General features: G+C 45.4%; 1 protein-coding gene across 1 annotated transcript in view; it reads right to left on the reverse strand.

Annotated features, from left to right (window-relative positions):
* igsf9ba (immunoglobulin superfamily, member 9Ba) overlaps nt 1-14969 on the reverse strand; it is a gene marked incomplete at both ends in the record, with an annotated part of 134018 nt that overhangs the window by 84836 nt on the left and 34213 nt on the right. The window contains 1 exon segment of the mRNA XM_084310994.1: nt 10153-10395. Within this exon segment, the coding sequence (XP_084167120.1) occupies nt 10153-10395 (243 nt within the window).

Genomic DNA, 14969 nt, shown 5'->3' on the forward strand with positions numbered 1-14969 from the left:
CTTGATAGACTGTCGGCTTCGACGGTGAGGGTATATGCAGCAGCTATATCCTCCTATCATGAGGGGTTTGAGGGGATGTCTTGTTCAGCCACCCTCTTGTGAAGCGTTTCCTGCTTGGCGCTCGACGCGTTAAGCCGGTGCAACGCTCCTTGGCTCCGACTTGGGATCTTCAATTGGTCCTCGGTCGGTTGTCCTTGGCCCCGTTTGAGCCGCTCGAGCGGGCGCCGTTGGGACAGCTGTCCTTCAGGACCGCGTTCCTTCTGGCTGTCACTTCCGCTAAACGCGTAGGTGAGCTCTGTGCTCTCTCGGTACGTCCAGAGTGCCTGTCTTTTCGGACCGATTGCGGTGTCACTCTGCGACCTAATCCTGCTTTCGTGCCTAAGAATATCCGGAGTTCCTTCCGCTCCCGGGATATTGTGGTTCAGGCGTTTCGTCCTCCTCCTCACACTGGTGGGTTAGATGCGGGCCTTCACCTGTCATGTCCAGTCCGTGCTTGGGGATTTACCTCAGCCGTACTCAGGATTTCAGGGTTACCGACCAGCTTTTTGTCTGTTACGGTGGGGCTCGTGCTGGTAAGGCACTGTCGGAGCAGCGCCTGTCCCATTGGTTGTGCGAGGGTGTTACCCTCTGCTACACGCTGGCTGGGCAGGATCCCCCTGGGGGCGTCAGGGCGCACTCCACTCGTGGGGTGGCTGCCTCTGCCGCTCTCCTGGGTGGGGCCTCGGTGGGGGCCATCTGTGCTGCAGCTTCATGGTCCTCCCCGGGCTCCTTTGTAAGGTTTTTCCTCATGGACATGACCGGGGGTTCTGTCTCCCAGGCGGTTCTGGGGTCTGTGGCCTTTCCTGCTTCCCGTCCTTTGGTCGGGTAGCAGGAGTGTATGGGTATGGGCCGCAGTGTGTTGAGTCACACGTGGTTCCGCCTGTACGGTGTGTTCAAGGGGTTCTGGCTCCCTCTTGTTCGCATTCAGGTGGAGTTGACTGCGCCCCCCCTTCGTTAGGAAGGATGGGGTGACAGGGCTCCCCGCACCCCTTGATGTGGGCTTACGGGTCCTCAGGGGGTACATCTGTCGGGTCTCGCACCCGCTCTTCCCCATTATCTCGTAAGGCTCAGAGCGGGAGCGATGCCATACGAAATATAACGATAGGTTATGTAGATAACCTAGTTATATTAGTATAGGCTAAGCTCCCGCTCTGCGCGCCCTGAGTTCCCTCTTGAGGGATCTTTTCCTGGGACGGGTTTTTGGCGAGGAAGGGTGTGTCATGACCAGAGTCATGATTATATGGGTGGTACCACCATAAGGGGCGGGGCCCCATACAGGTGGGGTGCATGTGTTTTTGTTCGTGGGAGATACATTAGGTATCACAGGCGATATAGAGTATCTCGTAAGGCTCAGAGCGGGAGCTTAGCCTATACTAATATAACTAGGTTATCTACATAACCTATCGTTAAGTGTCTTGCTCAAGGACACTTCGACACACTGCCCGGGAGGAGCGGGAATCGAACCGAGAACCTCCATATTACCAGACGACTGCTCTACCTCCCGAGCCACTGTCGCCCCTATGTGGTAGTTCTACACCCTCCCCAGGCTGACAGTGGGGCAATGCGTGCAATGACCAGGAAGGGAATTGGCATAACGACTAAATTGGGCTGGGTGAAAAATACAGCCAGCCAAAAAAAATAAAGGTTTTTCCAAATTCTAATTTCCACTACTATGCTGATGACAGGGTCATTTACTGCCCCATTCTCAGCCAAGCTTATGCATATTTAAAATCTGCTTTTAACATTGTTCAGTCGTAGGTGTATAATCTTAAGCCAGTTCTGAATGCAGAAAAAGGTCATATTGTTTTGAAAAACCAAGAAGCCTCTGGTTACTACTCCAAGTATTATAACTGTTCAAATGTACTTGTTGTACTTGGGTATTTTAATTTATAGCCAGCTTCATTGTGAACATTTCCTTTCCCTGTGTTTTGCATCGTCTTTACAGAGAACATTTTAAATATATGCATTGTGCCTTTTCATATTTGTCATATTTGATCTGCAATGCCTAGTTTGAAAATTGGCTTCGAATTGCGTTCGACAGTACAGGCTCGCACACCACTGCCAGATGTATGATAATTATCGTACTGTATTTGTACGATAAAAGCAGCTCGCTCATTACAGGCACAGAAACAGCCCATTGAGAACAGGACTCAAAGAGAGAGGTACAGAGAGGCTGCTAGAATGCATAATCTATGAGTGTTTTCTTTCAGAAAGAAAACGTAAAATAAACTTCAATGTTTATGGGACCTCACTGGTGTGCAGAGCCAATCAAATCACTGTTAGGCTCACTATCACTATCGTTTGAACAGCAGAGGGTGCGATCAATGTTATACTATCACGTATTACTTAGCATCTTACCATGTTTTAACATCATTATGTCATGTTCCCAGCAGCGTTCCATGTGGATGTAAGGTTACCGGATGCCACGACACGTCGGCAGCAGATGAACGTGAATACAGTGGAGTCAACATGGCTGAAGTTGGCCATTTTGGAGTGGGAGCTTGAAAGGGCTGATCACTGCATTGCTGCTGTTACAGACAATACAGTTATAATACTGTAGGAAGTTCTTTCTACCTCTGCCAGCACATGTCTGTGTTCTAAACAAGAATATATATAAATCGCATTTGGACTTTAAAGGTAGAATACCTTTGGATTTCAGTGGATATACGGGAGTGGTAGCTCCTGCTGGCTACACCGCAGGCTCTGCCAGGAGAGGTCTGGAGAAAGTCACACTATGATGCAGGAAGTTACTAAACCCACACATCAGACCAAAACAAAACAAGACTAGGCGAAAAGTGGAAATTAAACTAAAAGGTAAACAAAGCACAATACCAAGCGGGGCTCTTATGCCTGGAGGTCGCTATTTGACTGCATTACAGATTCTAAGCCAAGTGAGTATGAGGAAAATAAATCTGAATTGATCTCAAGCCTGGAAAAAGATACATAATCTTCTTCATCTTCAAACCCTATGAATGTAACACACACCAATATAGGCCAATTTGGCTAATTAAGATGTACTTTAAGATGTACTTTATTTACTGTAAAAGCCACATGCAATCAAAGATGAAATGAGTACTTTCTAAATTACATGTGGTGGTGGGGGGCCACCACATTACCGATGGCACCCCTCAAAATACATATTTAATCAGATTCAGAATTATCTTTATTGTCAAAAGTAAGTTTGTACATACAAGGAATTTTTCTTTTTGTCTGTGTATCAACAGTGCATACACAGACAATTATGGTAGAATAAAATAAAATGGAATATATAATCTAAATTAAAATAAAAGTATAATATAATATAATAGTAGAGTATACACTAAATTAGAATAAAAATAAAACATTTAACATTTTGAAATTTCTATTTAATAGGTTGAAAGGTCAAAGTAAATAAAAAAGAATAAAAAAATAAAAATGTGTCTCTGCACTGGTCCTCTGACGGCTCTGAATGCCAGGGGAGGAAGGAAGGAACTGAGATTAAAGAACATTCCGGGGAGAAGCTTGACCAGGGGCCCTGCCACTCTGACAGCATACAGTATGTGACTCTGTGCGGTCAAACCTGCCTTGTTAAGGCGGTCACGATTCCTCCAAAAAAAGGGGAAATGTCGCAAAATTCAGAAATAGGTAGACATTTTGATACTGGCAATTTTGAGTGCTTTGAAATCTTCTCTATCTGTCTCCTTATTTGCAAAACTTAATACGACTTGTAAATCTGTTAATTATTATTAGATAACCCGGCAGTATTGTCCCCCATTCTATGTGGGAAAAAAACTACTATTGTCCGAGGGGAGTGGCTAAGTAGTTTCGGTCTGCAGTTTCGATGACAGTGACGTCGCTTGTTGATGATTCACTGTTAGGTTAGGTGTATTGCAATGGCCCTTGGGTAAAGTAGTGCATGCAGCATGCATCGTTAAGCGAAACATTTCCAAGTCTTGTGGAAGCTCTGTGGCTCAAAACAAGCTATTGTGGTATCATCATGGTTAATAAGACATAGGTTGAAAAGTATCCGCCCGGTTTGTACTAAGTGACGACTTATTTTGAAGGTATGAACCTGTACTTATCAAAAAGGCATTGTACCCTAAAGTCTGTGCCTGGTCACTTAGTATATATAGAGACCCCTGCATGCCGTGGGTTATAATTAAGAGGCCAAACAATCAAGCATTTTCACACCACGACGGCGGGGCAAGACACATGGGACCGGACTGAAATGGCAGATTAATCTTCTTTATGGAATGGGATTGGGGGACGAAATGTACATATAGCGCATTAATACCGTAATACATCTGGGTGTGAGAAATGGCCCTGCTCATAGCCCGCACCTCATACATCACTGGGAGTAGAATAGATCTATAGAATGATGGGATATGTAGGCTATAAGGAGAACGGTGATGCATAACCCTCAGTGTTAACCCATCAGTGTGCTAGTAGAGTGTGTGCACTTCCTGTCCACGCGCAAGTCTCCAAGTCACACAAGTCACACGAGTCTCCCAGTCACACAAGTCTCCCAGTCACACAAGTCTCCCAGTCACACAAGTCTCCCAGTCACACAAGTCTCCCAGACACACAAGTATCCAAGTCACATGAGTCTCCCAGTCACACAAGTCTCCCAGTCACACAAGTGACTTGGAGACTTGTGTGACTGGGAGATTTGTGTGACTGGGAGACTTGTGTGACTGGGAGACTCGTGTGACTGGGAGACTTGTGTGACTGGGAGACTCGTGTGACTTGTGTGACTTGGAGACTTGTGTGACTGGGAGACTTGTGTGACTGGGAGACTTGTGTGACTTGTGTGACTTGGAGACTTGTGTGACTGGGAGACTTGTGTGACTGGGAGACTTGTGTGACTCATGGGAGACTCATGTGACTGGGAGACTTGTGTGACTGGGAGACTTGTGTGACTTGTGTGACTGGGAGACTCGTGTGACTGGGATACTTGTGTGTCTGGGAGACTTGTGTGACTGGGAGACTTGTGTGACTTGTGTGACTGGGAGACTCGTGTGACTTGTGTGACTGGGAGGCCTGTATCAGTTCCGCAACCGTTTCCATTTCCGGGGTAGGCCTGATTGGCCGAGACGGCCACGTGACGCGCGTGGCACGCCCCCACGGCAGCCGCGGCAAGCGCGCTACTGCTGGAGTTCACTTCGCCTTTCACATCGCTGCCGTTGGCGAAAGCAGGATGAGAAGGCGAGAGCGTAGATTTCGCTGTGTATCATTTAATCATTTATCATTTAACATTTGAAAGGCATACATTGTTGTCATACAGAAGTACAGAATACTTTTATCCAAAATGCTTCTTACTGTTACACTGTTAGAGACTGTGCTAGACAAATGAATGACTAATTCGGTCAGAAATAACGTAACTAATAACGTTAGTAAGCACTGCTTATATGCTTATTATGTCTGCGGGGTACAGTAAACGTTTCTCCCGGTACATTCTGAAGAGCACACGCTGTATGTTGGAGAACCAGCGGTCTTCCGCTCCTCCTCACTCGAGTCACTCGAGTACCCCGCAGACATAATAAGCATATAAGCAGTGCTTACTAACGTTATTAGTTACGTTATTTCTGACCGAATTAGTCATTCATTTGTCTAGCACAGTCTCTAACAGTGTAACAGTAAGAAGCATTTTGGATAAAAGTATTCTGTACTTCTGTATGACAACAATGTATGCCTTTCAAATGTTAAATGATAAATGATTAAATGATACACAGCGAAATCTACGCTCTCGCCTTCTCATCCTGCTTTCGCCAACGGCAGCGATGTGAAAGGCGAAGTGAACTCCAGCAGTAGCGCGCTTGCCGCGGCTGCCGCGGGGGCGTGCCACGCGCGTCACGTGGCCGTCTCGGCCAATCAGGCCTACCCCGGAAATGGAAACGGTTGCGGAACTGATACAGGCGACTGGGAGACGTGGTAAATACACAGGTCACAACATGTTTACAGGAACGTTTGGGAGTTGTATTTTGATTGTATTTGGAGTATATTTCCTGACTGTAGTGAACTAGGCTAGATGTCTGCCCCACTTCTAGTGATGAAGCTAAGCTAGGCTAACGGTCCAGGGGTTCCCTAAGCCCAATGCATGCAGAGAGACGAAAAAGGTATGTATCTTCTTGTCTAACTCCAGGGAAGATGTTAAATAAGCTAATTTCCCAAAATGTTGGAGTTTTCCTTTAACACATTCCCTGCCACACAATTTGAGCATCTTATACCATTCTCTGCCAGCACTGTAAGTCTATAACTTTTTAAATTGTATTGCTAAATTGACATTACTATGGCCCATTCAACATCGATTATCTATCGTTCAGGATGTAGGAACGTTTTACTTTTTCATTCATACATTCATACGAAAATACCGTCTAGAATATAAATACGTTTTTATCGTTTTCTGCAGTCATTCCTAGAACGTGAGATATAGGCATAAACGCAAATATAGATTATCAAATGCTGTTTGTTGCCGATCCACGCTATATTAAAAATGTCAACTGTACATGATCCTAAACGTTATGACTGATCATGCGCACGTTAAATGCTTTATGTAGTATGGGTGATATATTGATCAGAGCAGTTTGCATGGATAATAATAAACAAACAGGCTGAAAGTAACGTCAGCGTCCTCTTACCGTTCGACGATGAGACTGGAGGAAAAAGATCCCACTTATTTGATGGCGATCGCATAAATCAATTTCCGGTTTGTATAATCATAATACACGGCCAAATCGTATCGATTATTGCGTTATGGCAGCGATCGCTACACACGGACGTGTGTCTATAGTCCCGCAACAATATGCGAGTGGCCGGAGGCATTTCGGAGACGCACAGAGATCGACTCGTCCATTTCCGGTTTGGCAACTCGCCGATCATCCACCAGGGGGCAGTATTGAAGCGTTGCAGAGTTGTGCCGGCGCACACTGCATCAGACCAGGCTCCGTGAGGGAAATATGAATAACATGGCGAAAAAATGAAATATGATCTCAATAACGTTGTACGCCGTGGATTGGCAGAATTTGCATGAACTTGAAACACATTGTACGACGTTTTTGGCGCAGGATGTGTTAAGGTTGGGCTGACAACTGAATCAAACTTTTACTTAATACATGAAAAAACAGTTACCACGTACAGCTTTAAATCATGTGACAGACTGTATATTAATCTCCATTAATCGTAAATTTTAAATCTATTTGTATTCTTTCAATAAAATAAGAGAGTATATTTAAATGCCGTTGTGGTAATAAAGTAATGCACAACAAGCACTGGTTAGAGGAAGCCCCCCCCCCCCACACACACACACATAGATTTTCTTTATTATTATAATATTTTTTACAAAACTTGGCTAATTAGTGTAGTCAGGAAAGCGTATTTTTTATCTACTGGTCTCTTTTCATTAGAACATTCAAACAGTGTTCTGATGTGAATTTATTGGGTCTCATAGTAAGATAACCACTTTAAATTGTATAAAAAGAAAAAAGAAACATTCTCATGCCATATATATATATATATGTAATGGTTGTGACATCGTCACCTTAAACTTCGATGCCCCGAGGGAGTTTCAAACCCGGGTTTCGCACGCCGCAGGCAACAGCACAGACCGCTATACCAAGAGGTGAATTCACTGCTTTGTAACGTGTCTATGTGTCTTTTGAGGGTGAGAGTGAGTTTAACCCATAGAGCACCGCTACTCACCCCAGTCACTTCACAACATCGGAAGTCCATCGTGACTGCGCTTCGCGGTACCATCCGTTACATATTTTATATATATATATATATATATATATATATATATATATATGGTATATACAGCATTGTTGTACATGTTATCATACAGAGTTATATGGGTTATGTGCAGGTGTTTAATATATAGGATATGCAGCTATATTCAGACAGATATGGATATGTATACTGTATATCACAACACTGTTGGAATGGAATCTTGGAACCTATTCTACACGTTCAAATAACTGGTTGGTTCTTAGGGTTCCTCCAGTTTACTCTGAACTAGCAAAAAACGCTTTTTCCTTTGATGCTTCCAACACCTGGAATGCCCTCCGACTGACTCTGAAGGTGAAAGTTCTTCCTTCTTTTGCTGCATTTAAAAGTAGGATCTCCGACCACTGTGTGTCGACTTGTAACTGTCTTAGCTGATTCATTTTATTTATTTATTGTGCCTATATGTATGAAATTGCTGATAAACTATGTCTACTTGTTTTGTAAGCTTGTCGTCGCTGTAAATGAGGGTAACCTCAGTGTCTTACGAGTTGAAATAAAGGTTTGGAATTAAATTCAATTAAATAAAATATAACTTTGGTTTTAACCCAACAATCTATTTGGACGTTTTTTTTTCAATGGAATGTTCTGTTCAGCTGCCCAGTTTTCTGTTTCATCTTCACCGATTTACATGCCAAGAAAAGCCACACAGCGAGGCAGACACACACACACACACACACACACACACACACACACACACACACACACACACACACACACACACACCTGCGTAGTGCATCTGAATTTATGGGAGGAGGTTCGGTTCAAAAGGCTTGATGGGATTATTTTGTGTTATTGTTTCGTTTTTTCCTCTCGATATGTTTACGTTTTCAAATAAATTTCAAGCATTAACTCATTGGACGCCAGAGGTCGCTGTGGGCGTATGGCCGTGTTTGCCAGCGATTTGTTCAATGGGGATAAACTATATTAAATATTATAGCTATGGATCTAATAACATAGTCGATTGTCATTGAGTTTCTTCTGGTCAAGATGCAAAAAACTGATAATTTTTTTCATCCATACATTTCCGTTTTATACCGTGGTGAATATGAGTATAGTTTTAGAGTGATTCTGTGTAATCCCAGGAAACGACGCCAAACGTCATTATAAATCGTGCCATTTCTCGCCTGGATCAATAATCAATCTGAAATCAACGCTAGATTATCTGTATTATGTTTCATCATGCATGAAAGGGTGGGGGGGGGTTGGTAGTTTTTCTATGCTTCGATTGCCACCAACGGAATACACTACACAGTACATTACAGACACACGCTCCGATCGCGGGGAAATAATTATCGGATCAACGCAAAATTGATAACATATAGTCCTTAGTCTATAGTCTATGATGTACTGCAAAAAGAATAATCCAATTATCTGATCGCCATTCCAAATACTGATCGCGATCGTGTTTCCAACGTAATCCAGCATTGAACATGAACGGGGGGGGGGGGGGTGACCCTCAGTCAGTAATCAGTTATAACCGCTTGTCTTGCCGGAGTATTTAGACCCCGCCCGCACACCGCAGCTCAGCCCAGACAACAAGCCACATCATTTCAAATGGAGTGCAATATTGGCCGCAAGGCGTTAGGCGGCGGTATTGGACGTTTGCGATCTCAGACCCATTCCCAATGATAACATCAGGCTGGATGGATGAATTATGAAGGGAAATATCGAATAAAAGAAATAACGACCAAAACCCGAGACATCTCGGGTCTGGCCTCGAATGAGTTAACATGTTAGCTAAATCCACAAGGAACCAAATGGGCCACATTTTCACATTTTGCTAACCTTCATTTCCAAGTTGCAGTCAATTGACCATAGTCACACGGTGGCCATTTTGCTCTTATGACATGCTCAGGTTGGGATTCCTTTCCACCCCGAGGGGTGTAAACAAATCCCAACCTGAACATGACATCAGAGCAAAAATGTGAATACGACCAATTTTCTTATGCTATGCTCAGGTTAGGATTCCTTTCCACTCCCAACCTGAACGTGACATCATAGCAAAATGGCCACCATGTGAATACGGGCAATGCTCTTATGCCATGCTCAGGTTGGGATTCCTTTCAACCCCAAGGTTGTAAACAAATCCAAACCTGAGCATGACATCAGAGCAAAAATAGCCAACATGTTTCTCTTATGATATGTTCAGGTTGGGATTCCTTTCCACTCCCAACCGGAGCATGACACCATAGCAAAATGGCCACCATGTGAATACGGGCAATGCTCTTATGCCATGCTCAGGTTGGGATTCCTTTCCACCCACAAGGGGTGTAAAACGAATCTCAACCTGAGCACCTGACATCGGAGCAAAATGGCCACTGTGTGAATACGGTCAATAGCTGTATCCTTGGCCTGCTCCTCCTCCTCCAACGCGCGGGCGGGGGGGGGGGCTCTTACCAGTGTACTCTGGGTCCACATGGGGAGGGTAGAAGCGGAAGTTGATGAAGAAGGGGATAGGCACTCCAAACTTGAACCACTCCACCACGTAGGGGGGCTGCTGGCCGTCCAGGGGAGGGGTCACGTCACATCCCAGGATCACGCTCTCTCCGGCACGCGCCGTCACAAACCGGGGCTCCTCTCTCACTCCGTGGGCACCTGGGAGGGGAAGGGAGAGAGAGGCAAGTCATCAGGTAATCTGGCCGCGTCGTCGTCTCTGCGGCGTGAAAGAACAGGATAGAGAGAGAGAGAGAGAGGCATTATATTCCTTTTTTGCACCAAATTCCTGCAGAGCCAAGCAGAAAAAACTCATTTCGGCTCAGCGCCCCGATTCAAAAGGACGACAATGTGTTTGGGAGATCGAGGGCCACCGACGAAGCCACTGTACAAATGAACCAAAATGTCCATTTAGCTAATGACATATTAAAATACCACCCGGCAACAGACGTGACGGCCGGATAACTCATGTCGTCGGGACACTCCCGGCGTGTTATCCTCTTAGACCTTCCGCAGAACCAGTCACCTCTGTTGTCATCGGTCACCCCGCATCCGCTATAGTAAGACTTTGCGCGGCTGACGGCCACGCTGCGCTGTACTGTAAACGGGCTGCGCACAGGAGGCTCCGTGGATCATAGCCGCCGGGCCACCGCTCCGATGAGATTCACTACTACGAGCGAGCGCCACCGGGGCCTGGCGTTGGGCCACGGATGTCCACCAGGCGTGCTGCCGTTGACGTTGACCCGATCAGATGACTGAAAGGTCGGCACACCTGCCTCAGCAGAACGCTCGCTCTGGGAATGGATTTTCTCCGGCCGCCTCCCCCGCTTAGCTCGTTGAGCCCTGCCGGATTTCCCCCCCGTCAGAGCGAGCATGGCTATACCCACCCTCGCCCCCCCGGGGGGTGGTGGGGATGGGGGGGGATCGCTTCAAGGATCAAGAGACATGCTGACGTTTCACTCTAGAGAAACGTACGCCAGCTGAATAAATGAACACTTTCGTTAAGCGGTATAATTTGCATTATCAGGGGCTAATTTTATTTCATATATTTATACAGGAAGTGTATAACTTCCATGTGGAGTTAAGACAGGGAGGTAATATGGGTTGTGCCTCGGGATGAAGGTAGCCGTGGTGGGATTGGACTACACTCTGTAATGGAGGTAATGTTCCCTCTGCTCTCCCTGTGTCTCACCATTATCGCTGTTGTGTGAAATGAGAGTTGTTACATGCACTGCTACCGCCGCGCATTTCCCTATAATATGAACACGTTGGAATTAAAACCCAAATATCTTCATCCCTGTCTTTCCTTTGGTGAAATAAAGCTCCCCGCCTCCGGACCGCCTCCCCTAAAGGCTGCATTGCATGCATCGGTTAGTGATTGTGTATACCAGTTTAATCTGCTTCATCCAGTGGTAGCGTTAATCCACTTTATTTGATTTAGCCAGCGCAGCTTTTGGACTGAAACAGAGCAGATTTAATCAAATTACCCTTTTTTGTAAAGTGGTGATGTGGCGTGCCGGGCACGGGCCTTGCTCCTGGAATCTGCTCTAGCTCGCATCTCCTCTGGTAAGAAGTGGAGAAAAAAAAGCCATGGCTTATCCCTAACAACCAACCCAGTGGAACACATGAGCACTGAAGCTCTTATTACCACTAACCAGCCCTTGAAGACTAATGCCATATCCAAATAAACCAGCATGAGACTGCATACATCTGCCCGCTTCTATACCACTAAAGAATTGACCTGAATATTGAATGTTACTTTTAGCCCACCTTCAGGACGCCGCAGTACATTTACCGTAGTCTGTCGGTGTCCCATTGTTTTAATATCTCTGAAGCAGCACATCGTTTGAGAGCCAAGATTGCCGCCACTTGATTGACCCTGCTTGACCTATTACGTGCTTCCAATCTCAGGTTATAAAACCAAACAGCCAATGAGCGGCAGTTTCGAAAAAGTGACCACCTCCGCCCACACAACGTGGAAAAGCTCAGAGGGCAAGCTAACGTTAGCTACTGTGTGTTGGGAAGGTACAAGCCGTATAGTCTAGCTATCTTGTGTGTTTGCCAACAAATACCAGGAAAACAGATTTGCATGGACCAATCGCACTTTCAATCCTGTCCATTATCAAATGAAATTGGGAAGGTAGGGCTGTCCCCGACTAAGGATTTGGATAGTCGACTATGATTGGCCCAAATTTGCCGTTAGTCGACTATAAAAAAAAATATATATATATTTTTTTTATTTTTTTTTATTGGGGCTGTGGGGGTGCTTAATGTCTGAAGGAGTCGACTGAAGGCTTCTTGTCCTCTGCAAAATCATGCAATTGGTCCACTGATGGATACATCTTGATATTTGTCTAGTCTAGTGTGTTCATTAGATGGGTGAAATCCTCTTTCAGTGCCTCTGTGCCTGTTTTCGTAGGCAGTTAGCCTCTGGTATGCGTGCCATTAGCGTTAGAGGCCTCTTTTCTTTTGGAAAGAATGATAAAATATATATATATATATTTGTTTGTATTCGACTAAGAGGTTGGCAGTCGACTACGGCTCCTTTCGACCGATTAGTCGACTAATCGACTAATAGGGGTCAGCCAGGATATAATGTTTGGTAAGAATGGCTGAGCGAGAGAGAAGGGAGTTGTGATTGCTGCAGAGAGGAAGGCAGAGATGCTTCCCTGCAGCCGGGACGCACCGTGACGTCGTGCAATTCGAAGGGAAAGCTGTCCCGTTCTCCTGTGGGCCCTGAGTCTCACCTCCCCTCAGTCCTGCTCAGTCGAGCTGCAGGTCCAGTAAAGCTGTACACCTTAGCAGCACCCTCCCTGCCACGCTCGTTTCCAACACCTTTAAAACAGATTAGAATAACGCCAATCAACACCCCACACTGGGTATAATAATGCTCTAGGACTCTTACATTTAGAAATCCCACTGGAGCAGACTGGACGAGTAGCCTACATTCCTTTCCATTTCCAGCGGAAACCAGCTCTGGTGATGGATAATAAAGCATGATTCTGGCCGGGCAGAATTTGAGTGGCCCTTTTTTTTTTTTTTTTTTTTTACTTATTGTTTTTATTCAGCACAAAATTAAGACAGTAGGCCTACAGACACACATTCTCTCTTTTTATTTTTTTTTTATATCTACTTTTTTCTCCCATTTTCTATTTTCTCCCATCCCAATTTCGTATCGTCCAGTTCTACCCTCCCCTGTCTCGAACGCTGTTAGGCCATGCCTCCCACAAGCCGGCTGCAATGTGGACGAAGCCTTACATCACGTGTCCCCTCCGGTACTCGAGGAAGCAGCCGTCGCATCTTTTCACCTGCACAGCGCGATATCTCAGCGCATGGGGTCTACGCGGGAGGGCACGCCGCCCCCGTCGCTTCCTGATTCTGCTGTGCAGGCGCACCAACCGACCTGTAGGAGTCGCTGTCCACAACGTCTGATCCCCACCCATCAGCTTCCCACCCCCTAATACTGCCAATTGTATTAGTATGAACGACCAGCCAAGTTGATAGCAATGCGGAGAGCTGGGCTCGAACCCAGCGTCTCCTGCATTGGTGGTGAGCGCCTTGCCCACTGCACCACCTAGCCGCCCCATACAGACACACATTCTCAATTACCTATGCTTGGGGGAGGGGAGGGGGCGTGAGGGAAACAGAAAAACAGAAAATAATACATGAGTGGATGAAAACCATCAGTTAAACTGGATAGCATCATACAGAGTGTTGAAACATAAAGACAGATTAAGAAATACAAATAATAATAATAATAATAATAATAATAATAATGATCATATAAAAATTAAGTTAGTAGTTAGTTTAGATGCAATCACAGTTGTGTATTGAAGGAATGACAAACACATTTAGATTAGGCGAGTATTAACGATGCGATAAATCAAACGAAATTGAAAAAGAAAATGACAATAGAATGAGGGGCTCTTTTATTGTAATGGGTTTTGTATTTCCTTGTTCTGTTGTTATACCGTGGAAACATCTAGAGAGCATGGGGGCTATATCACCCACAAAGAAACATTGTTTGGTGTGAGTAAGTAGCGTCACTTGACATGTAGGGGAGAGGCTCAAACTCCTGTGGCACGACGGCGTGGTGAAACTCACTATTCTCTCTGCAGACAGTTCAGGTTTTCCGCCTGGACATTATTTCAGGATCCTGTCGCCATCAAGAGCCATCCTCCTGGGGCTAGAGGAGTGACTATGAAGCATCCAGGTAATGTACTGGCAGGCAGGGCTAATAACTCCCCCAATCCCTTTATGAGATCATCGTGAAGAACAATCAGCCCAGGCGCGGTCGCTGCTATTTCCATTTTCCTAATGGAACGCTGTGATGTCCCACTCCAGTTCTAACTTTGCCGCCCCTACTAGCCTCTCTCCTCAGTAGTCAGATAGTCACTGGGAACTATTGGATTACTAATCCCCCCCCCCCACACACACACACACACGTGTTAAGATATGATTTTTGTTTTTACTTAATAGCGAACGTGACTTAATCAAACAAGCGAGATAGCTGGCTGCTGTCATTGCAAACAGCTAGATGTGTGTGCGAGTCGCAGCAGGCTAACGTTATTTCCATAACAAAGGTATTCATTCCGAAAGTTACATTGTTGATGCTTGAAATGGCTGAGCTTCCACATTAACGTATGGTTTTGTTTTTACTTAATAATAGCGAACGTGAGATAATCCAACATGCAAGCTAGCTGGCTCCTGTCATTGCTAACAGCTAACGCTAATGG

Source organism: Notolepis coatsorum (assembly GCF_963971535.1).
Source record: "Notolepis coatsorum genome assembly, chromosome: 1".
Lineage (NCBI taxonomy): Eukaryota > Metazoa > Chordata > Actinopteri > Aulopiformes > Paralepididae > Notolepis > Notolepis coatsorum.